Source organism: Pseudopipra pipra, chromosome 1 (genome assembly GCF_036250125.1).
Source record: "Pseudopipra pipra isolate bDixPip1 chromosome 1, bDixPip1.hap1, whole genome shotgun sequence".
Lineage (NCBI taxonomy): Eukaryota > Metazoa > Chordata > Aves > Passeriformes > Pipridae > Pseudopipra > Pseudopipra pipra.
This window is the reverse complement of record NC_087549.1, coordinates 53,022,212-53,046,259: the sequence shown is the minus strand read 5'-3', so window position 1 is coordinate 53,046,259 and position 24,048 is coordinate 53,022,212. Positions and strand designations below refer to the sequence as shown.

At 38.8% G+C, this 24,048-nt stretch overlaps 1 protein-coding gene across 3 annotated transcripts in view; it reads left to right on the top strand.

Moving 5' to 3' along the window:
- PIEZO2 (piezo type mechanosensitive ion channel component 2) overlaps nucleotides 1-24,048 on the top strand; it is a 297,318-nt gene that overhangs the window by 147,484 nt on the left and 125,786 nt on the right. For all 3 annotated transcript variants that reach the window (XM_064656971.1, XM_064656987.1, XM_064656979.1), the window contains exon 5: nucleotides 14,126-14,288. In XM_064656971.1, coding sequence (XP_064513041.1) covers nucleotides 14,126-14,288 — 163 coding nt within the window. The remainder of the gene's footprint in view (nucleotides 1-14,125; nucleotides 14,289-24,048) is intronic.

Here is a 24,048-nt window from a genome sequence, read left to right as displayed (position 1 = left end):
CCTCATTTTGTTACTTCGTGCTGGCCAGGACTGTGGAATTTGTGCATGTGTGTGCTGAAGTATTCATCTTGTTTATAGTGTGGGAAATGGGGAAGAAATATGTTTTCAGTTTCATTTGATATATACTGCATGCCTGAGGTTCTATCTTAAATTGAGTTTTCTTCACTGCTCTGACAAAAAATGAGACTTTGAAATAAAAGTCCAAGTTACAGAGAAAGCCAAAATAAAAATTGGATTATATTTGCAAAGAACAAAATCATTGTTTAAAAAGATATGAAGAAAACTTGTTTTTTAACCCCAACACTGTGTCAACTGAAATCTTTAAGTCAGTATTAAATACTGAAATAGAAACAATTTAAAGCTAATTTTAAACGAGTTTAAGTTCTTAGATTTTACTCCCATTGTCCAATGTTCTAATGTTGCTGGGCGTAGTCAGTTGATTGTGCTCAGGCACTTTCTGATTGCCTGTTAGCAAATACCCTGTATTGGGCATGCCATAGTAGCCTGTGAAGTAACCTAACCCTGTTGTTCCCAATCAGAAGGAGATAATTTCAGGACAGCTGTCCTTGCCCCTAGAGTGAATATAATCTGAAATGAGAATAGAACTAATAAATCCCCCATTTTGAACTATTATTCCATTTACCACTTGTGTTTCATGGTCACTTAAGAGCTGTGGCCAATGATGAATTTCTGCATTTAAATGCAGCCCTGGGCTATATCCATAAAGCCGGTCAGCCGCTCCCATTTCAGGCCAGTTTGGTTGTCATCATGGAAGGAACTTCTGGAGGGGTCCATCTCTCCTAAAGTTGCCATTTTTGCTTTCTTTCCCCAACATCTTGGGAATGTTTGTACTAACACTTTCTGTGTTGAGTGAGCAAGGCGCAAAAAAAGCATCAGTCACAGTTAAAGCCCAAAACTCCTACTTAGAATTTAATTAATATTTTGCTTATTCCAAGATATGGACTATTTTCTGTTATTTGACTTGTAGGAAGGGTCCTGGGGGTGCTGGTTGGCAGCAGGTTTGATAGGAGCCAGCAATGTGCTCTGGCAGACAAGAGGTAAAACTGCTTCCTGGTTGCATCAAACACAGCATAACCAGTTGGTCAACAGAGGTGATTACTCTGCTGTATTCAGTGTTGGTGTGTCCTCATCTTGAGCACTATGAGAAGTTCTGGGTCCCACAATTTAAGAAGAATATCAAGGTCCTTGAATACTTCTGAAGAAGGGCAACAAAGCTGATGAAAGGGCTGGCAGGAATGTCCACTGGGATGTGGCTGAAAACTCTGGGCTTGTCTAGTTTGAAGATTCTGCACTTGTGATGGGGCAACCCCGGATCATATAGACTGAGGTGCTGGAAAGCAGTGCTGTGGAAAGGAACTTGGGGGCCCTTGTCAATGGCAAATTGAATATGAGTCAGCAGTGCCCTGGCAGCCAGGAGGGCCAACCGTGTCCTAGGGGGCATCAGGCAAAGCATCACCAGCCAGTCAAGGGAGGGGATTATCCCTCTCTGCTCTGCACTGGTACGGCCTCACCTTGAATATTGTGTGCGGTTCTGGGCACCACAATGGAAGTAAGATATTAAGCTGTTAGAGAGTGTCCAAAGGAGGGCAATGAAGATGGTGAAGGGCCTTGAGGGGAAGCCGTCTGAAGAGCGGCTGAGGTCACTTGGTCTGTTCAGCCTGGAGAGGAGGAGACTGAGGGGAGACCTCATTGCAGTCTGCAACTTCCTCATGAGGGGAAGAGGAAAGGCAGGCACTGATCACGTCTCTGTGATGACCAGTGACAGGACTTGAGGGAATGGCCTGAAGTTGTGTCAGGGGATGTTTAGGTTGAATATTAGGAAAAGGTTCTTTGCCCAGAGGGTCGTTGGGCACTGGAACAGGCTCCCCAGGGAAGTGGTCACAGCACCAAGCCTGACAGAATTCAAGAAGTGTTAGGGCAATACTCCTGGGGACATGGTGTGGCTCTTGGGAATGGTGCAGGAGCTGGACTCGGTGATCCTTGTGGGTCCCTTCCAGCTCAGCATATTCTGTGATTCTCTGAGATAAGGAGGCTGAGGGATGACCTCATTGCTCTCTGCAGCTTCCTGAGGAGGGGAAATGGATAGGAAGGTGCTGAGCTCTTTTCCCTGGGATCCAGTGACAGGACACATGGGAATGATTCAAAGCTGTGTCCATTACAGGAGGTTTAGACTGGACATTAGGAAACATTTCTTTACCAAAAGGATGGTCAAACTCTGGAACATGCTTCCTAGAGAAGTGGTTGTGCCCCAAGCTTTTCAGTGACTGTTGTCCTGTCAGAGTCATTTGAATGCCCTGAATAACATGCTTTAACTTTTGGTCAACCCTGAGGTGGCTGGGCAGTTGGACATGATTATTATAGGTCCCTTCCAAGTCAACTGTTCTTCCCCTCCCCTCCCCTTTTGCAAAATAAACACATTTCTTCTTCACAATCATGTAATAGAATATTCTAACATATATTGCTAGTGATGGTTTTGTAGTCCTTGTATTGCACACCTGTGAGACTGTAAAGAAAGATTCACCAAGGAGGCTTTTTTTATAGAAGCTTTTCAGGAGATCACCATATGGCTAAAACCACTTAATTGCTTCCTTACTTAATGGGATTTTCTCAAAGCTGTCCTAATTTAAAAAAAAAGTGATAAAACTATCATGAAATATGTAAACATTCAGTAAAATAACTTCTTTTTTTTGAGCAGACTTAAGAGGTTTTCTAGGTTTTAATCTCCATCTTTCTGCTTAAGCAGTTTTCTTAATGTAACATAAACAATCTGTACCTAAAATAATTGAATTTTTTAGATGTTTAAACACGTGGTCTTTAATTTTATAAGCAACTTAGTAGACTTCAAAGGTGTATTTCCTGAGAGGAACATTATGAAACAAAGGCAAAAAATAATTGTTAATGGCATAAATATGCAAACTAGATTTTGGAGAACATAGTCAATTTTCTAGAATTTAGAGAGTTCTAAATTCTCTAACTTAGAGAGGATTCAGATATTAAAAATCCAAGGTGAAAATCACACCAGGTAGTCCAGAGGAAAATCATCTTTTTGTTATACAAATAAAGCACAATTTTACAATGACTGTGTTTTAATCCTCTGCCTGTATAGGCTGAAGTTCAAGAAGCCACTTACTCATGGCATGACAGTCCTGCTTCCTGTTCAGCCTCCTGTGCACCCACCAAGAGAGCTGGTGTGCAAACATCCTGGAGGCAAATTAATCTCTTAATCACATGATATGCCTATGATAAATCTAAAATTCAACTGTGTGTAGATGAGAAACACAGTAGTGTTACTAATTACAAGATGCTTTATCAATAGGAAGGTTCCCCACTTTTTTCCTTTCCCTTTTTTTTTAAGTTAGGATTGTCAGGCCTGAGGATCAAATTGGATTTATCTCCAGACCTAATATAGGAGTGTCAGCATACATTTGCTGGTGGTTCTAATTCCTCACTAGAGACTTTGTCTTGTAGAGACTTGAAGTGATATCAAGACTGCTTGATCCTAAGCACATTTTGGCCAATTTGTTGAGTTTGGCAAAAGTGTTGTGAAGAGTATTTTTCTATTACAAAAGGGAACTGGATTTTGGTTAAATTAAAATTCACTGAACTGTTTAAAAGTATTAAAGTAACATCTTTCAAGTACCTGATCACTTAGGGAGTTGGGTTTGTAATTCAAGAATCCTTATGACCCTTTAAATGTAATCTGTTGCAAGTGCTGGGAACTTAGCTGAATCAACACTGCACTACTAAAAAGTCCTGCCCAAATCTATTTTTCTTTCAGAAGTATTTCAAAATCCAGAAATCCACTAGTCCTTTTTTTTTTCCTACTCTAAAGAGGTGTTTGGTACAGAGGATTTGGGAAGGGGTCTACCAACATTTGTTACAAGTGCGCTGGTGGCTAAAAAGGCCAATACGAGATAGACATGTCCAATTGGAAAAGGCATAGCTGAAAGACTCCTTAGGTGGTATATTCTGCAAGGCACAATTCTTTCTGCATTGTCTTTTCTCCTCTAGAGTGATCCTGCGTGCTTTCTCAAAAGCATCAGCAGCGTTATAGATGGTGTGTCTCCAGAGCTCCCGATTGGAGGCCAGAGTAGACCAGTTATGTTGATCAATATGGCCAAGGCTGAGATGTTGTTTCAGGGAGTCCTTGTATCTTCTCTTCGGGGCTCCTCTCATGCGGCAGCTGGTGGCAAGTTCAGAATGTACAGAATATATTCAGAATGTACAAAATACATTCAGATGGAGATACCAAAGATATGTATATTTCAGTTTGGAATGTTGTTTAGCAAGTAACAAAAATAATTTTCCCTTTTGCTTGCTACATTAATTACTTCTTTTGCAGATGTAAAGATGCATTGAGTGAAGTATTTTTATGGCTTTTCCGCTGTTGTCAAACTTAAAGTAAAAAATGAATAAAATTTGTGTGCCAAGAATAATCATGAATAGTTTCAAAGAAGAATGATTTAAAATTATTCTTTTCTCCTGGTTTCTAACCTTCAAGAGTGAAGTTGCTTCACATTGCACAGCTTTTCTTCATAGCTGCGAGGGCTGAAAATGGATATGTGTATTCTTTGTAAGGAAAAGTTGGTGGCTCTCACAGTCAGGTGAAACTTTAAGAAAACACTGGATCCCTGGTAAAGCTTTGGAAACTACTGAAGTGATATTTAAGCTGTGAAGGACTCTTTTGCAACACTAATAGTGTAATTCCATTTCAGTCTTAAAAGGGGAATGGTTTTAAGCTTCCTTCTCTCTCACATGGTGGCCTGATTTCTGCACTATGAGAATGAATTGAGCAACAGTTGGAGATCTGATTCTGCACAGTGCAGACAGCCAAGCTGCCAGGGTGGAAACAGTAGTACAGGTTTTATATTTGTTCCACATTGCTGCAAACGGCAGCATATCTATCATCTTCTGCCTCTGACATGTCTTCTTCCCTCCCACTGTCACTGCAGTGTCATAAAATTTCTTTCTTTTGCTTCAGCATTTAAAAACCCACTCTGATTATTTTTTATTTATTTGCAGTCTTCCTGTGGCTTTAGTGTATGTGTGTGTTTTCCATCTGACTGCATCCCACTGCTACGTGATGATATTGGCAAGTGATTGCACAACTGAAAGATTCATTGCTGTAGCAGATGCAGTTGTGAATGAACAATCAAATCAGCTGTAATTTTTAAATTAAAAATTTTTAAAGTAAAAACCTGATTTTTGAAAGTAAAAAACCTATTAGCACTGCATCTAAACCATGCTCATCATGATACGCTTGTCAAAACCTCACTGTGCACATGTCCTAAAATGTGTTTTAAGAGTGGTCAAACACTTTTTTTTTGAGAGCTCTGGAAATATTCAATGTCTAGAAAACTAAGAGAAATAAAATCATGTACAATAAGGGGTTTTCTATATGCAAAAAAGAAAAAAAAAGAAAGTAGCTGAATGAACAGGAAATTTTAGTAGACTTTGTATTAAAAAGGTAAGATGCTCTGGGCAAATGGTGAACTAATGTGAAATAGTAGTGTAAAGTGGTAAGTAGTTAATCAGAAAAAAATTAGAGGAAATAAGTGAGGTTTCTTTCTTTCAGAAAATAATATTTTTGTTGAAAAATTAATCTAACCCTGGAAGAGAGCTCCTTAATACAGCGTTTCCCCCATTTTTTTGACATGAGTAAATGTTCTGTACTGACTCTTCCAAGCAGCCAGTAAATATTCTTTTCCATATGCATATGATGAGAAAAGTGGAATGGAGGTTAGCACCCCCAGTTCACTGGGGACTTTTGTGGCCTCTGCACACCATCAGAACGCAAAGGAGTATATACTGTTATTGTGAAACCTAGTTGAATTATGGGAACTTACTGAGAATCCAAGATTTCCCTTCATAGACTACCATTCAGAGGAGAAAAGGACATCTGGGAGGAAAGAAGACATGCAGGGCTCAATGCTCACATCTGCTCCACTTCAGTGCTGCTAGAAATCGGATCAGTCTGCCTTCATATTTCATTTCCTTCTGTAATCTTGACCAATAATTTGTAATTGGTATCAGCTGATCATCTGGCTCTTTCCTTCCATGGCAAAATAAGTGAGCAAAGAAATCTAACCTCCTGCTCTTTACTGTCCAAGAGTATATGAAACTTTGAAAGACAAATATCTCTATTAATTTTTAATGAAGTCTCTGAAACATCCTCCTAGTCAATCTCTTTTCATTATTTCTGTTATACCTTGTTTTTTTGGGAAACTGCTGTAGGAATATTGAGCTGAGATACAGCTTTGCCAAACACAGTGTCATTATGATTTTTTACCTGTTATATTACCTTTGCTCAAGGCTGTGTTCTAGGTGAAGGTCCTTGGAGAGGACCTCTAGAAAGTAGTTGCTGAGTCAGAAATAACACATATGCTGCTACTTCCCTTTGCAAAATCCTGCTCATAGACCAGATCTTCAGCTCCAGCTGCTCCCTCAGTCCTGTCTCCACTCTAGGACTTCCTCTGGTAATGTTGGTGTTTTGCAGAAGCAAACAGTGTAATTTCAACAGGATTCAGGGAGGTTTTTTATGCCATTCCCATTCTTCATTCATTGGGAATGGTACAGGGTCTAACTTAGCAGCTTCAGTTTTGTGCATGTTTGCAAAATGTTGATTGCCCTTTCAGTTTTATATGGAATAGGAATAATATGACCATGTGAGGACGGTTTTCATTAGTGAGCAGAAAGAGGCTGATTCCTCTCGTTAGTATGATCAGCCAGAGGTCTGAAACCAAACAAATAGATTATTTTTAAGGTAGATAACATTGGAGTCTATGGCAGGAAGATAACAGTAGTTAAAATCAGTGCTTTCAGAAAAAAAGTAAGAGACTGGTGCACTTAGTATTTCCCCTTGTATTCAGTGTCAGTGCAGCCTCATCTTGAGCACTGTGTGCAGTTCTGGGCCCCACAATTTAGGAAGGATGCTAGGGTCCTTGAATGTGTCCAGAGGAGGGCAACAAAGCTGGTGAAAGGGCTTCTGGAAAGAATGTCCTGTAAAGAGCTTCTGAGGACTTTGGCCCTGTCAGCCCATCAGAGACGTCTGGACAAGGCCTTTAATAACATGCTTTAACTCTTGGTCAGCCCTAAAGTGGTCAGGCAGCTGGACAAGAAGATTGTTGTAGGACCCTTCAAACTGAACTGTTCTGTTCTGTTCTATTGTTTGCTATTCTATTCTATTCAGACACTTAGATTTTCAAGAGAGAGAACTGTGGAAGGCAGTCAATCAATCTAGCAAATGTCAGCAGAACACAGTGTGCCTGTTTTCATTCTGATACTTCTCTGCCAGCTTCTGCCACGAGGGTGTTATATTGGCTGTACATTTATGACAGGAGAATCCCATGATGGCAGCTTTTAATCTTTTTTATGTGACAACAGTGGTTAAACAAACAAAAAAACTTAATAATGTGCACAGGTGGGGCTTAGATAAAACCAGAGAGACAATAAGAGATCATGAGGCAAGGGATGTAAATCAAATAGGTAAATTTACTTTCCACTAACAACTGCAGCATCTGTGCAGTCAGCAACCCAATGAGACTAAAGGGGAATGAAGCCTGAAGTAGAACAGGGATATTTTTAATAACTTAACAAGAAAATTATTAATTTCTACCACATTGGAAATAAAAGCTGAAAACAGTGTGATTATTACTCTTATGTCATTTCTAACAGCATGCTGCAATAGTTTAGGTACTTTGCAAAAAGAAGAGCAATCTTATGTCACTTAGGTACCTGTAGACCAATGGGGACACTATGACAAGTAAAGGAATATCATGGAATAGAAGAATCCTTGTGCCTCTGAAGCCTGTAACTGTGTCATGTTGATCTGATAGTCTGGGCTGTCTCAGCATTGGCATAAGGCCCTCTCAGAAGTCATCTCCATTCAGGAGGAATCTTATTTATCCAACACTTTGTGTTAAGTTTTCAGGTTGCTCATTTCCTACCACCCCTTGTGCTTATTTTCTTTTCAGCTAAATTAATTTTGGCTAACTTTTCTCATGCTATTTAACCTAGGGATTCAAAGGAAATGAACATCTGATAGAAGATACTTTATGGCCTGCGTTGTCTGAGCACTTGAGTTGTGAGACTGCTGTCAGTGTTTTTCTTGGCACAGCCCAGCCTCCTGCAGTACAGTGGTAGCTGGGAGCAGTACAGTGGTAAACCCACCAGCAGCAGAATGTGAGCCAGTCTTTCTTTTAATCTGGAAAGCAATCAGCATTGCAATTAGTATCCAGAAACTCTCAAGGACACATGCTTAGCAATTTGGATTTGTGTTTTACTTTGTTTTTGTTGGGTTTTGTTCACGAATAAATCACGTGAGGTCTCCAAATAGCAATTGGCACATGAAATGCAAGGAAGCCTGTGGCCAGTGGAGTATGAACGTACCAGTGCCAGGTCTGACCAGGCTGCTGGAGTGGGCTGACACTGGGCACCCATCCAGCCTGGAGGTAAAAGCATGAACACTTGACTTCATCTCCTTTTTGCTCAATTTGGATCTGAGCAATGCTGTTTTTTCCAATGTTTAGGCAAGGTAAGAGTCTCCCACGCTGGCAGAACACACCACAGTTGCCTTCTACACCTGAGAGAGGTCTTTGGTGGCAACTCATCGAGCCATTGAACATCAAGCAGTGCAGGGAACTAGTACTCTCTCCTCCCACATGTATGTGGGGTGTCATCCCAGGGATTGTGTCATAGACTCCATTTAGAGAAAAATAAAAAGCAACATCTAATGGCATTGGGGCATTTAGTTTGCCACTGATTTCTACTGCTCTTCTTTTTTGACTTGATGCTGTAGAATTGAAGTGCACCAAAATCTAGATGTATTCTTAACTTCCTGTGAGTATGTTATATACTAGCTATAGAATGAAATGAAAAGTAGTTTCAAATGATGATCTGTTCATGCTCCAACTAATGAAAACTTCAGATATAGGGAGTAAATATGTTTTGAAATAATCACTGAATGTCAGCCTGCTTCAGACTTTTCACCACTTTCTTTTAGTCGTAGATACTGTGGAGCATATGGGTGTCTGTATGCTTTTATGTAAACACTTTACTGTCAGTCACTGAGTATTTGCAAACATTAACTGGGAACGTTCTACAGTGATCAACGAATACTGAATTATATGATGTGTAAGTGAGAAGCATGTATGAAAAGCACGCATAGTTGCAACAGAAAGTCTCTTTGAAGATTTAAGACCAAAATTCATCTATAGTTGAAGTGTCCTCCGGTCTCTTCTGCTCACTTTGGCTCTGCCTCCATATAGGATCACATTCCCATTTTGACCTGAAATAATTTGTTCTGTGGATGGGCTTGTCATTTCCACCACCATGCTGTGGGGCTGACATGCACAGCACCACGGGTGTGGAAGGGATTGCACTCACTTCCTCTTGCTGTGCAACATCAGTCCTGCTCCACATTTGGAGCTGTGGGACACGGGCAAAGCAAGCTGGATGTTGTGCTGTCACAAGTCTGGCAGCGGTGCAGCTGAGCGCATTGTCCGATGGCTGCTAAATCCCTGCTGAATTTTATGTCTTCTGCGTGCTGCCCTGGGCAAGCTGGAGTTTGACCTTTATTAGAAGATCAGTGAACAAAAAGAAACAATGGGTGCTTTAAAAGAAGAAAAAGTGCCATGAACCAATGTTGTACATATTGCACATATCCGTAATTTCTTAATGTTGAATGTTTTATGCAAGCAGTGAGGCACCAAAATCTTGGCAATGTACGTTTAGTTTCAAATAGCTGCTCTCTTTCTACATAGCTGTGTTTGGAAAACAAATGTTTGGTTAATACGTGTTTAAGCACTTTTGCAATACAGTGTGTGTTCTTCATTGCAAAGTATCTTTCCTGAAACAGCAAAGTCTACTTTTGGTTTTTGAATCCATGCAGACATAGTTTGTAAGCAGTGATTTAGATCTTACAAATACATCAGGAGGCCTTTGAACTTGTATGTTGGGTAGGTCAGTGCATGCTAAATATTTTTATAAGTAGTTTTCTATGCAGTTTTGCTTCCCTCTTCCTCCCACACATTTACTTTGCATGACCAATATTCTCTGAAAGTGCAACTTCAGATATTTTAAGTAAAACACATGGCATGCTCTGCATAAACTGGACAGTCACATTAAGGCAGTGCAGGAGTAAGAGTGAGCATGTGGATATTAATATTACTAAATTTGTATTTTTTTTTTGTAACATAATTAATTTTCAATTTGTGGGTGAACATGAGATAAGAAAGGCCTAAAGGCAGACCTACCAGGGCTCAGCAACTCGCGTACTTTACCCACGGCAAAGGTTTGCCCTGAATGTGATATCAAGGTTGCCATGTGAACCAACATCATAAGTAACCTGTCTTTTGAACCAGCAGAGACAAGTCATGGCAGCATGACTATAGACTGTGAGCATCCATGCTCACTGAAGTGCTAGTTGTGGCTCAGACCAGGTCTGCAATCCTCAGACCCAGATAATTTAGGTGTGAGTTTCCTAGCAAAGTAAGTACAGAAGCAAACGTTTCTTTCCTAGTTCAAACTGAGAGAGGTCAAGGAACCTCTTTAAGTAGTTTCTAGCTGCAACCATCCCCAAGATCCACTTCCAACAGCAAGGATCAGCAAGCACATCTCTAAGGCCGTCTGGTTGGTAGCCTTTGGTACCCTCAAAAGTTTCTGCTATTTTTGTATCACAAAGAGGATACTTAGTGGTGATAAACAAACAAATCATTCGTAGTACTGTGTAGCACCTGTGTAATACTGCTGGTCCATGTTTCCAGGGGTGATGCTTATGATCCTTGGGTCTGTTTTGCCTCCAATCCAAGTGATTACAGTTGCATATGAGGCCTATGGGAATTCAGCCGTAAGCATCTACAGCAGTGCACTCTGAAATATTAGATCCAATTAGAAATACTAGATGTTTTACAGTGACCAAACGAGATGAATGGAAAGTATTAGCATTTATGCACTCTTCCTTAGCTTATCACTGGTGAACTGTTAACACAGTATTACCTTTTTTGTTTTATTAAATTAATTAGAAGTAAACAAATGCTATAGAAAACCTATGAAGGGAAAAAAGAAAGAACCTGGTGCATGTATGGAAACATGAGTATGCATGAATAAGACTTTTGAAAAGTTTTTAAAACTACAATAAAGGATAACCTTTAAAATACTTTGTTTACCCAGTATTCAATATAAAATCAAGCTTTTTACTGTTCTTTAATCTGCAAGCATTGCCTAATTTATTGTCTAACATAAGCTTAACATTGTGATACATTACTGATGCTGAATTAATTTTTCTCTTTAAGAACAACTGGTTGTTCTTTTTTCCCATTTTTGTGTATTTGTAACAAAATATTAAATATTTAGAGTTTGAAGACTTTTATATATTATGCATAGTGTTTTACACGTGTTGCTATATATTTTACTTTTTTTTCCTATTGAAGCCATTGTAATTTGAGTTCTATTAGCTCTGCTGCTTTTCTGGTTTTATTCTGTAAACCTGAAATAAAGAGGAAGTTAATGTGTCTGCCATTCTAAAGAAATGTATTAATACCTCACCTCACCAAAGCTTTGTGCATTCAGTAGGAGATGAATAATTGTTATTTGTGAGAAACAGTTATTCTAGAAAGGCAAAACCTGAAAATTTTACTTTCAGAAAACTGTAATGGCTGAATTCTAGAGCACTAAACAAAAATGTAATGTTTAAATTATGCTGGCATTTGTGTTTTTGTTTGACTACTAGTGAGAGTACATGAAGTAAGAGAATGGTTTTAACCTGTATGTCCACAGCTAACTCTATTCTCAATGTAGGTAAAGCGGGAAATTTTGCTTAGTTTTGTTAGAATCAATGAACTTTAGGAATGGAGCAGGGTCACACTGTCCTAGAAAAATTCCGTATAAACACAGAAAATTAGGATGATCCCTTTCTGAAGTAGTAACTTTAAATTATACGACTGAAAACAGCAGAGGAACACAGATTATCTGATGAGGAAACTGCTCTATTAGGAGTCTGTTGATATGATAAAACAGTTTCACATAGTGATGCAAAAGTCATAAAATTCCTTTTGTCCTACAAAATTTATTTTTGTTACAGAGGAACTCTTGCAACCCTAACTTGTAGTAGTCCCTTGTCTTAAAAAATTGTGTGAAATTTGATTTACTTGATCAAGGAAAGATAAAAAAAAACAATTTCAAACCCCTAACTCTTTTTTTTTTTTTCTGCATCCTATAAGAAAGAAGGAAAGACATGGAAAATAATTCTAAAGCTGCCATTTACTGTAATTACATTTCAGAATGTGTTTCTGGCTGAGTTATAAGTTTTAGTCAGTGACGTCTACTACAATTAAAGCTGCCCTGTAGGTAAATGATTTAGTTTAGATGAATGAATTATGCTTTATTAGTTGCAGATCAAGGGCTATGACCAATTCATTGTACACTGTAATTCTTGCAGGGATTAAAAAAAAAAGCCGTTGCTCTGTGAGATCTCCTGAATAGGTTTCCTGTTCTTCTGGAAAGCCTCTTTTGGAGCAAAGAGCACAATGCATAGACTGTTATCAAATGCAAAATATGACCATGTATGAATGCGCAAATAAAGTGAGAAATGTTTGTGGAGTGACTGCAGTATTTACCATTCTTTTTTTGTACTGCCAGAGATAACAAGTGAGAATAACTGATTTTTGTTTTAGCTTTTGCTGTGAAAAACTGGGGAGCAGATTGCTTGGAGTTGAGTGAAGCAGTTTATTATTCTGCTTTGCAGAAGAATATACATTTCTCTATTTTCAAGTGATCTTTTGTTTTCTTTTTAATTCTCACATTGAGGTCAGTTTGTTTTCCTTTTCATGGGGAAATGGGAACAGCATACATTTGTGACTGGTTTTGGTGAATAAACTATTCATGTGCAGAATTTCTCCCTGCTCTGTGTTTAAGTATCACTGTTCAGGTTCTCTATTGCTAGCCTGAACTGTACCTTACATCTTTCACAACAACATGCTAAATGATTTTGAAAGATCAGAAGTGCTTGGTTTGGAAAGAAATGTGAGCTGCACCAGAGGCAGAGCTCCCACAGGGGTCTCCTGGGTTCTGGGGAGTAGGATACATGAAGGAAGGCCCAGCGTGGCTCCATGGGAGTACAATGTGAGGAAGGAGAACATGGTGCAAATAAGAAGTGCTGGTACTTGAAGGCTAGCACTTTTTAATTTGTTTGAATGTGAGTGGTTGAATGTGAAGGACCTCAGAAATAATGCAAAATTAATTTTTGATGAGATACTAGACCTGTGTACAGAAAAAAATCAAATATAGAAGTATTATGTCTCCCTTTTAACAGTGAACCAAATTCAGTCACCACATCCAAATCCGTAAAGTCCTATTTCCTAGTATAAACAATTATATCGGCACAATGAAGCAGTGCAATTTTTTTCCTACATACAAATCTTTCAGAGGAGAAGAAAGATTTTCTTGGCAGGGATCGAACACATTAATTAGCATTTAAATATTTGTACTTAAATACTAGTACTTAAATACCCAAAAAGGTATTAAGATAGTTTGGTTGGATAAAATGTATTAACAGTTAACATAATGAAACGTTAAAATATTAAGGACTTTCTGGTTATTCCTCTTCGGGAAGGAAGGAAGTAGGATTAAGACTCACATAGGGGTGACATAAATGCTACCTCGCCTGGGTGGACATCCTTGTCCTTGGTGGACCTGTATGCTGTTGTCTTTGCGTGGAATTCCAGTAAAGGGATTGTGCTTCATACACATGGATCTTCTAGGTACTCAGCCAAAATCTTCCTTGTTGAATTTGAAAGTTATTCCTTCATTGCTCTCAACAAAATTGATTCAGAACTGGGTTAATCAAAGTGCTAAGTATCACTAAAATATGGGTATGCGAGCTCCCAGCAAATAATCACTTATTCTGTACTTCTGGAGAGCAAAAATGTCTGTCTGTCCAGAATTCCTTGATCATTTTCATACTTCCCATATTGTGAAGGTTTCTTATTGCTGGGGGTTTGGGTTATTTTTCTTTGCCTTGAGCTAAATTTCTGTTCCAGTTGAAAATGTCATTAGAAGTAATAAATATTTCTTTGTGTTTTTTGTTGTTTTTTTTCATCCCATACAGTGTGAAAGGAGCAGATGCTGGGAACGTGATCAGACTATTTGTACCAGATATTGGGATGTTCATTGCTAGTCTGACAATATGGCTCCTCTGCCGCAACATGTTTCAGAAGCCAGTAACCGAGGATGCAGCACAGTGCAACATGCAATTTGAAAATGAGGAAATGGTATCAAATACACACTTTTATCTGTATGGCTTTTAGTGAGCTTTGGCATTTCTGTCTGAGATGTGTTCTGAAATGTTTTCATGAGGACTGGGTATGTTAAAAAGTGAACTTACTTTCAGGAAACTAAATGATTGGTTTTAAAGTGGAAAAGCTAAAGTTATTATCTTGAGAAAACAAAGCAGAATGTGAAAAGTGGTAGGTATGCTACAGGATTTTTCAAATCATTTTGAGTTAAGAAATAATCATGACAGTTGATCACAATTTCTTCTTCACCAGAGCTGCTGTGTAAGTCTGCCAAGGTTGTTCTGCTGCAGTTTCTTAGATAGCATCCCTACTTCCAAATTTTTTATCCAAGAATAACAGCAGTGTCTGAATGACTATCAGAAACTACTCTTAAGAGAAGGGAAGAGAGACTGTGTATTAAGTTCATGGAAGGAGTTACCTAAAACTGTGGTCGTACTGAGTGAGCTTGAGGATGATATTGGGGAATGACTTAGCTGGAAGTGTTGATGTGTTTGCTATGTATTTTACTAGTGGGAAGAAGAATAGCAGAGATATTGAATGCAGAAAAATCCACAGAAAGGGGAAAACAAGTTTATAATATAAAAAGCCACAGTGGGAATTTAGCCCGGGGTACAGAGAAATTCCTACTACTAATCTTAACATGTTTTTTATCAGGCTGTCTAGCATGCCCTGGGTCTCATTTTCTGTCTTCTTTTACATGGGTGGAATGTTTTTTTCTTTACTCTCAAAGTGCCATTTTTAGGGGAGACAATTTCAACTTGCTCATTTCAAATAGAAATTGAAATGAGTAAAATATTTAGGGGGATCAGTTGCCCATTTTGGTGCCACTATATAGAGTAAAAAGAGGCCTCTCTGCATGTTGCCATGTTGTCTGAATTGTGGCAGTGCCAGAAGCTGGTCAGGTTTCTAGCACATGAGAGATCAGTATCAGGACTGTGCTTTATACTCAGTTGCAGCTGGAATTCTTATGGGCTCTCCTGGCAACTGAGGATTGCCTGAAGGCTGCAGCTTTTTAACTACACATTGGAGAACATGTAGGCTTGATCTGATGAGCATATGCAAGGTTTTGTGTCTCCTGGAACCTGGTTTTATCAGCTCTGAATCTGCTTTATCATCAGAGCTGTGCAAAATGGATTTAGCAGCAGGCCAGAACCTTGGGCTATACCCAGAAGTGGAGATGTCTGAAGTATTAAGAAGTGTAGCTTATTAGCATGGTTTGTGTTCAGTGCTTCTCTTAAAAGAGTTTCATTTTACCAAAGTGGGCTCTAACAGACTTTTTTGAAACCCTTGATATCCTGAAAAGAAAGCATGCATATGCATAAAACGGGAGTAATCTGATGGCAGAAATTGAGAAGAAAAATAAAAGGCCATGCTTAGGTTCCTCTGAACCTCGATGATGATGCTTAGATATCCACTTCTTCTTTGATTCAGAGATGAGCCTGAGCCTGGAGAGTGGGTCAAAGGGAGCTCAGTCTACTGGAGAGGATGGGTGCTGGCTTCCAGGCAGGGTTCAACAGTTGTTTGCCTGGAGTGCAAGGGAAAAACTGAGCTAACAAACACTAATTACATAACATGGAGTGTAGCTTTTTATTGGGCTATCCTGGACTGGCTACTTCAAGGCAATCCACCAGTGCAACTAAAAAGTCAAAATTATTCCACAGAGGAAGAGTGGAAAGGAGAAGAAAAGTCCGACGGCAAAGAAATATTAATATTGGGCAAATAGAAATATGTGTAAATAGATTTGACTTCTTCACATCAAAATCCAGTGAATATTATTTATGTTCTGTAAACTGTATGTATTACGGAATATTTAGTGAACACAGAAGCTGTGTTTAAATTTAGTGACACCCAAAACTCCAACACAGGCATATTTTTTAAAAAAGGGATATTTGGTGATCCCAAATGCTTTAGAAAATTCTGATTTTCATAACTGAAATGATGAATCTGTATCAGAGTAACCTGCTTGTTTTTTAAAGATTGAGTGAAATGGAGAGTGGAAAATTAATACCTATTAAACATATTTTTCCAAATTTCAGTTTTCTCTTTCTATATGCCTGCACATAACATTCTGGAATAATTTCTGCTATTTAGGAAGAGGCGAGAGAAGCGGCTGCATCTGCTAGGAATATGTATTTGGCAGGACTGACTGTAAGGAACCTAATGCATATGCAGAGCATGCAGCTGAGTGTCTGCATTTGGGAGAATATTGGCATGATCTAAAATGAGTCCAAACTCTGTAGATTTCACATAATTTTCAATTCTTCCTTGATAGAGTACACTGGAAAAGGGAAGACTAAGTAAGTGACCAGTCCTTTGAATTCTGCATTAGCCAACTGATGCCTATGGCTGTATGTTATTGCAGCTTGTTACTGATGCTGTCACTCCATTGAATTAGAAAACACAGAATGAGTTGCAGCAACAACTGTCCTACAAAGAGACACTTCAGGAAAAATGTTGAGCTTGGTACTGTGCCTTCAAGCGAAATAGTCCTGGGTTTGTTGAACCAGCCCTGTAGCCAGCTCTAAAGTTGAAAAGCTTTGGCTGAGAGTCCTTGCCATCAGTCATCAGAGATTCGTGGTACAAGATTTTGTTAAGAATGCATCAGCTGATTTAAACGGGCTTAGCAGAGCCATACGAGAGGTAATTTTTCAGGTTGCTAGATGCCTAGCCTATAGAACAGATGGTTCTATAAATCAAGAAATCAGCACTGTGAATTTCAGGCAAAAGCAGAGTATCTTGAAGCTTTACTTTTTTTGCATTAAATTATTTACATTGAATGATTCTCAGAGCTCTTTGCTTTAGGGTAGAGTGAAATACTAAATTTGCTAAAACTGACCTTTTCAAAGGTCTGTGTGAACCCATCACATTTCAGTTAATATATGGGCATACCATAAAAATGCCTGGAGTTGAATAGCAGTTTGTGATACTCAGTTATGTGTGTTTCAACATGGCAGTAGCCTCTAGAAACCAGGCAGAGAGTACAATGGATCAGATTGCCCACGGATTGAGATGCAATTCAAAACAAGAAAAAGTATCAGAATCCAAATTAAGGACAACGAGGGTTCACTGAGAAATGGATGTCTTTCTTCATTGTGCTGCATCCAACTTTAAGGGAAACAGAACTCCATCACAAAAGTGTATTCTATAGAACAGAAGTGGGGGGAGGAAGCTATGAGGCAGTGAGACTCTCAATTATTTGTAAGTAATGCTATCCCAGGAATAAGCAAAGAGTGTGGTTTTAATTAACAGTGAGTCATGAAATAGGAAGGTCTGCCAGATACCAGGCTGCAGTCCAACTCATTACCACCCCTAAATGGTTGCACACTTGGAGCAAACGTGTCTGCAGGCCTTTTTATTAGGACTTAGAAAATTTAAAGCAGGTGAATTCAGCTGGAGACAGGCCTGGATTGGAAATGCTGAAAAGCAAAATGCCAGTCACAAGGTGTAAAAGGTGGAAGAAAATAAGAAAGAACAGTTAACTCCCAGCTGCAGCTGAAAGTATGACATTTTTGATTTGGTGCAGATGGTGGTTTATGTGCCAAAATGCAGATAGAGTATATACAGTCTGATAGGTATTAGAAAGGAAGAGGCTTTTTCTTGAATCTGTAGATGAATTGCCTAATGCTTTAAGTGACAGTGGCAGGGAGGAAACTCCTCTGCAATTGCACAACTTAAACTTTAGAAAAGGTGTGGATCTTAATTGAGTAAAACAGTTGTAGTCTTCAATGCAACTTCCTCCCACTTGCTGCCTTGCCTATTCAAGCTTGTTTCTCATCCATGATCTCCTGGAAAGCAAATAGGACCACTGGGTCTGTACTTTGTCCCATTATCTGAGGCAAGGTTGGTTCCAGAGCCTCCACACCTGTTCTTTTCTGCAGAAGGCAGAGACTTGTTTGGGATCTCAAAAGGGAAAAAAGTAAAAAGAGGAAATCATTTTAAAATAAACCAAAGTTTGAGAAGAATGTGAGGACAGCTTGACCTGGAGTCAGGATACTGGACTCTAATCAGAGGACTAGCATCATTCTCACTTCAGCCGCAAACTGGGTTTGTGTCCTCAAGTCTATTACTTCGTCTCTCTCTCGGCTTCTCTGTATCTTGACACATAGAAGCAATAAAAATGCTCATTTTCCTGGCTTTGTCTTTCTAAACAGTGACAGGGCTATTTGTCCTATGCCTACATTGGGCACATAGTACATGGAGAGCTCTTATTTGGTCCAGGACTCCCAAGTGTAACTGTAACACATACAGGAGAGAACAGACAGGCTCTGAGAAGTGCACATGTCCCATACCTTGTCCAAGGACATTCTATCCTAGAAATTGCCCATTTAGACCAATATCCTTATCCTTAAAGTAGCTGGTCCCTGCTGAATAAGGACAGCAGCATGTCAGAGAATACCCTTTTTCTCCCATCTCCAACATTAAAATTTATATTGCTCTCTCCTAGTGCTAGAATGACTTTAATCCTAAAACATGTGGTTTCAAATCCCTTCCAAAACAAAGTTGTTTATAATTATAGCTATTCTGGATAATCTTGTTAAACATATAATTACCTAGACCCTTTTAAAACCTCATTAATTTCTTGGCTTCAGTGGCGTCATGAAGCAAGGACTTCCACAATTTAATAAGTGCTCTCTGATTTTATTTTGAATTTAACACTGTTTAATTTTATGGAAGGTCTCTTGTATTACATGTTATAAAACATAGTGAGATAGTTTAAGGGAAATCAAATGTATTTATTATCTTCCATATTTGTCCTTTTAAAAGTAAGCAATCTCTGTTCTTTTTTTTTTCCAATTTCTTCTGTCATGTTAATTATGGTTTTTCTGAACAAGCTATAGGTCTGCAATATTCATTTGAGCTACAGGGATTATCAGTTTATCAGCATTTCAGGCAAGGTCTTATTGTAGATTTAAATGATAATGTTATGACATTCGTTATGAGGTTCAGAGATTTGGAGGTTGAACAATTCTACTGGTGTATCACCTACCTGGATGTCCTGTGTAATATGGATACTTAGTTCAGCTTAGAGCACAGCTCTGAGAAAGCTCTGATGTCCCAGTCTTTGCAGTTGCTAGACCCTTGCCATTTTTCATTCCTTCAGATGCAGAGTTCTCCTTTGAGCAGTTTACAGTGGTGTCCATGACCCTGTCTACATGACCATGACATTTTTCTTAAAGCCTGTGATGGGTTTATTTCTCCTAAGATGATTTATTGTTTTGTGTTTATCCTAATTTAATTTGATTTTACCAGAAACAAACATTCACCTGACCTGGTTAGCTCTCATTGATGTGGAACACTTTGACCCTGATGTCTCTAAACATCGTCTTCCCCTATGCAACCTCTTCTCCTTCAATAATTGCTTCTCTTCAGAGACAGAAAATTATGGCTATTGTGGGAAATATTGTGGAAAAGAACTTCTTAGAGAAGATTGGAACTTTTTGGCTACTTTGAGCTCCCTGATGACACCTCTTTTATTTCTCATCTTTTTTTTTTTTTTTCTCATTGTCATCTGTATTTAGCACAGCATTGGCTTACCTTTTCCAATTGGTTATAAATGTTTCTTTGATTCTGACCTCTGGAGAACTGGTCCAAACCTGCTTGGTCTTAGTGTCCTTTGAACATGGTGTAAGTAGGATTTAATACCTTATTTCTCTGGTTCAAAACGGGTAGATGAGGCTCCCTTATCTCTTTGCTCCTGATGTTTGTAGTGGTGAAGTTTGCCAGACCTTACACAGCTGCCTCCCTCGGTAACAATTCTAATGCATCTCATCTTAACAAGGGTCAAAAGTTTACAAGTTACATTAGCTTCTTGGTTTGATGCACATGTCTTTGGATAAGTCTTAACACAAATACGTAATTACACTGCAGCAGACTGCAGCTACATAGTACTACATAGTGCACTGCATTATGTATCACCAAATGCTGTTAGCCTGTTCGGCATGAAACTTTAGTGTGCACCTGTCCTGTTTTGGTTAGAAACATCCCATGATGCAATTTTTCTTGTGGCATCTCTTCACTGAGGTTAATAACAGTTCTTCATTCCAAATTTTGAGATACAGAGTTATTAACCAGGAGCTGAAAATCCTGGAATACTGGTGCCTTTGGACAGCCTAAGTGATGAATAACAGCACAAGAAGGAATCTCTTGGCTCACAGAATTTAATCTGCTGCTATTGCAGGCAGCTGTATCACACAATTCCCTCTGGAAGGTAGGAAGCACTGTCTTGAAAACAGGGCAACTTTTCTTCATCCCATTGCTGCAGAAATGACCCCATTCTGTAATTTTGCTTTTCTGGTGGTTAGAAAACATCTAATTTAGATTGCATGTGTATTCATAGCCGCATTATAACCCTTTTAGTTCTTCTACTCTTTTGCTTCAACACACTGTTTTCTTCTCTAGCATTTATTTCTCTGATAGTTTGGGGGAAAAAAAAAAAAAGAATCTTTCCTTAAAGTTTGGTCTGCAAGACAAAAGAAGACAAGTAATTTTGGATCGTCTTGTAGATTAGAAGTCGCATTCTCCTGTTCATCCCAGTAATCTGAAATTCTTCAGGGTGGTACTGGTGAAGTACACAAGCGACTTCAGTATGAGCTGAGGCAATACTGAAAATAACCACAGCACCATGATTGGGCTATTTATCGTCCTTCTTAGGAATATGTGTAATGGTACAATGTGTATATTACTTGAATCAGGAATTACTCCATGTAGGTTCTATGTGGCTTCGTATACCTGCACTAGCTTATTTACAGTTTGTACTGAATTGTGCCTTATAGTCATAACCCAACTTCCTATTTCATTTTCAGTGAAAAAACGAATTTAATCATCCCAAGCCAAATCACCAAACTCTGCCTGTGAGTTCCTCTCTCTTTGGCATTTGGCTTACATGCCTGACAGCTTTTTGAAGTCAAGATGTGAAACTGTGTTTCCATATTGGCCAAGTTGAGTTTTGTGCTGAAATCACTTGGTGTTTGCTCAGGTGCAATGGGTACATTGGGAAGTGAAAGAATCTTTGGCCCTTTCAGTACAATATCTATTGTATGGAGGATTTAATGAGTTGCCTTCCTGTTATCATGATTCAGAACTGTGCTTTTCTTTATTAATTTATTTTTCATTTCCTCTTAATACCTCTGTCCCTATGTGCTTCCGGTAAATAGCTGATCTTTTTTTTTTTGTAATGAATGACTCTTTCCTACAGGAGATTTTACTGCGGAAGTGTATGTATGTCATTCATTACTATAAAACACTGCAAACACGTTGAAAGTTATTTCTGATAGTACATCACTGACAAATTTATCTAATACTACCTAAGCTTTAGCACACTTAAGATGTATTAGTGATAATTTTTTCATTAAGATCTATATGACTTAAAGTTAATTTAGGATTTTTCTCTCCAGTAATTCAGTTGAGTAATATAAATTATTAAAATAAACTGTTTAAATTCCAAAAAGGCTCTATCTCATTAATGTCACACCTACCAAAATGTTCATTACAGTCTCACACTTGATTAGTTCAGTTCATTTTGCAGGGTCTTTCCCTGAAGTCAGATGGTTTTCTTTTTCTATCCTGGCTTGCAGTCCACAGCCTTCCCTCCCCTCACAATCCCATGTGCGTGTAGCGTGGTGTTCCCCTCTGGCTTTCTGTAGACCAGCCTGAACTCCCTTTGAGCATCCCATGTGCCTTGCACAAGATGACCTTAGAGAGATACTCTTGCTAAGCAGCCCCATTTCTGTAGGGATCAAGTTGAATTACATGTGGTAATTGTTTATGTGGAAATGTTTGAATTTATTTTGTGGCAGGAAAAGCAGGGACATCTGCTTCTCTCTCACATGCTGATGCTTTCAGAACAACAGTGGAGTTCTTCTACACTTTCTTGCAAAATTGGAAATTCAATAAATGATTGCCTTAACATGGTTTAGTATTGACTACAGGTTAAAACCACAATCATTTATATCACATTAAAAGCTTGCAGTTCCTTTGATGATAAAAGAAGTAGTGGTTAAATTTCTCTTTCGGCTTTTGTGCTCACAGCTGTGCCTGACTAAAGAATACTGTGTTATTTTGATTATTTTTTCTATATGCACATATGTATGTCCTGCTTCTAAAGGCAATTTCTTAAATTAAATCCTCCTACTGTTGTAAGTATCTCATATTTAAAGATAAAGGTTGGAGACCTTTTTTGGGGAGGGGGAAGATATTTTTATAGGAAACTTAAAAGTATGAACTCAGTCACATAATAATAGGTTGACTGCAGCAGCTTAGTTATGATGGAGGCAATTAACTAAAACAGTATGAGAGAGAGAGTCTATTTCTATTGTTCTGCTGGTGTTTTTGAATCAAATAGCTTATCTCAGATCATTCCTAAGCCAAGCCATTCATTACATGGGTTTTTTGAAATGAGAAGGTAGTTCAGAAACTTGGGCATAGTAATGGCTTGAACAGTCATATAAAAGATGTCTGATAAATAGTATCTATACTGCTTTATCAGAGGTATGGAATAAAAATATGATCTCTGATTAGAGGGAAAGAAATAGTTATAGGAAGTGTTATTTTAGTGAGAGAATCACGGTTTTACAGTAGCAGTGTTAGCAGGGTACTGTGAGTGTGTGCCTCAGGGCACATAAACTGTGGGGCAGCATGAAGACAATCCAGCCCACTTTAAAGAAACTGGTGTGGCTGTCAGCAGTAGGGGTTAGAAGTCTGCGCTGAGGTCTGGGATACTACAGCTAGAAAAGTTCTTATGAAGATTAACATTGGCAGAAGGAGAGAGACCATGAGGCTTGTGTTATGGCTTGCTTACTCTCGTATCCTTGCAAAGCAGTTGCAACTCTATGTTCTGCAAGCAAACCACACACCTTCAAGCTAATGTAGATCATGATAGCACATCTCTGGTATCACCTGCAATAAATCACGTGATGTACCAAAATGTATCACTCCGTCCTCCTGCCAAACCTACATACCTGTAGCTGTTTGGGTAAGGCTTGGTGAACTTCACTCAGCTTTCATTTTCTCACTCCTCTCTGTTTGTTTCCTGGTTCTGTCTGTGAGGAAATGTCAAAATACTGAAAAGAGGCTATTTTTACAACATGTATGAGCCAACTGGAAGGAAGGAGCACCTGAACTCACATGAGAACTTACTCTTGTGAGCTTAGCAGTGCATGCTTGAGAGGTCTCGATAATTAATGCAATGTATTCACAGGGATAGAAGTTGTGTCCATTCTGAGGCTTGCATATCCTTAGTTGTAATAATTCTGGTCAGTTAAATTGTGCTGCTGTCATTATTTGAATTTTTGAAGGGTTTTATTTATGTGTCCTCTTGAATTGAAAAGTCAATAAAGGAGCAAATTTGTGTTTTCAGACACAATACCATTAACCGTAGGTACGAAGCAAGGAGTGTACTGAAGCAAGAATGGGTTTTAGGTTAGAATTAAGGCTTCCTGTTAGTAAATACAGCTCTGGGACTAGAGGATATCTCTGTGCAGTAGTGTTTATACTGTACCAGATGAAACATTTAAAAGTTGGATGTTGAACAAGCAGCCCCCAAAGTAGCTAATGGACATTCTGGCCCTGGCCACAATAGTAGCTGCCATAGCTGCCACAGGAGCTGTACTGTTTTCTTGCCTGTTCTCTATCTCAGTTTGGCAGTTTAAAAAAGTGTTGTACAATAAATACTCCCGGGACTTCCACATGATTGCTAAAAAACCTAAACTGCATTTAGTTTGTTTATAGAAAGTCCTGA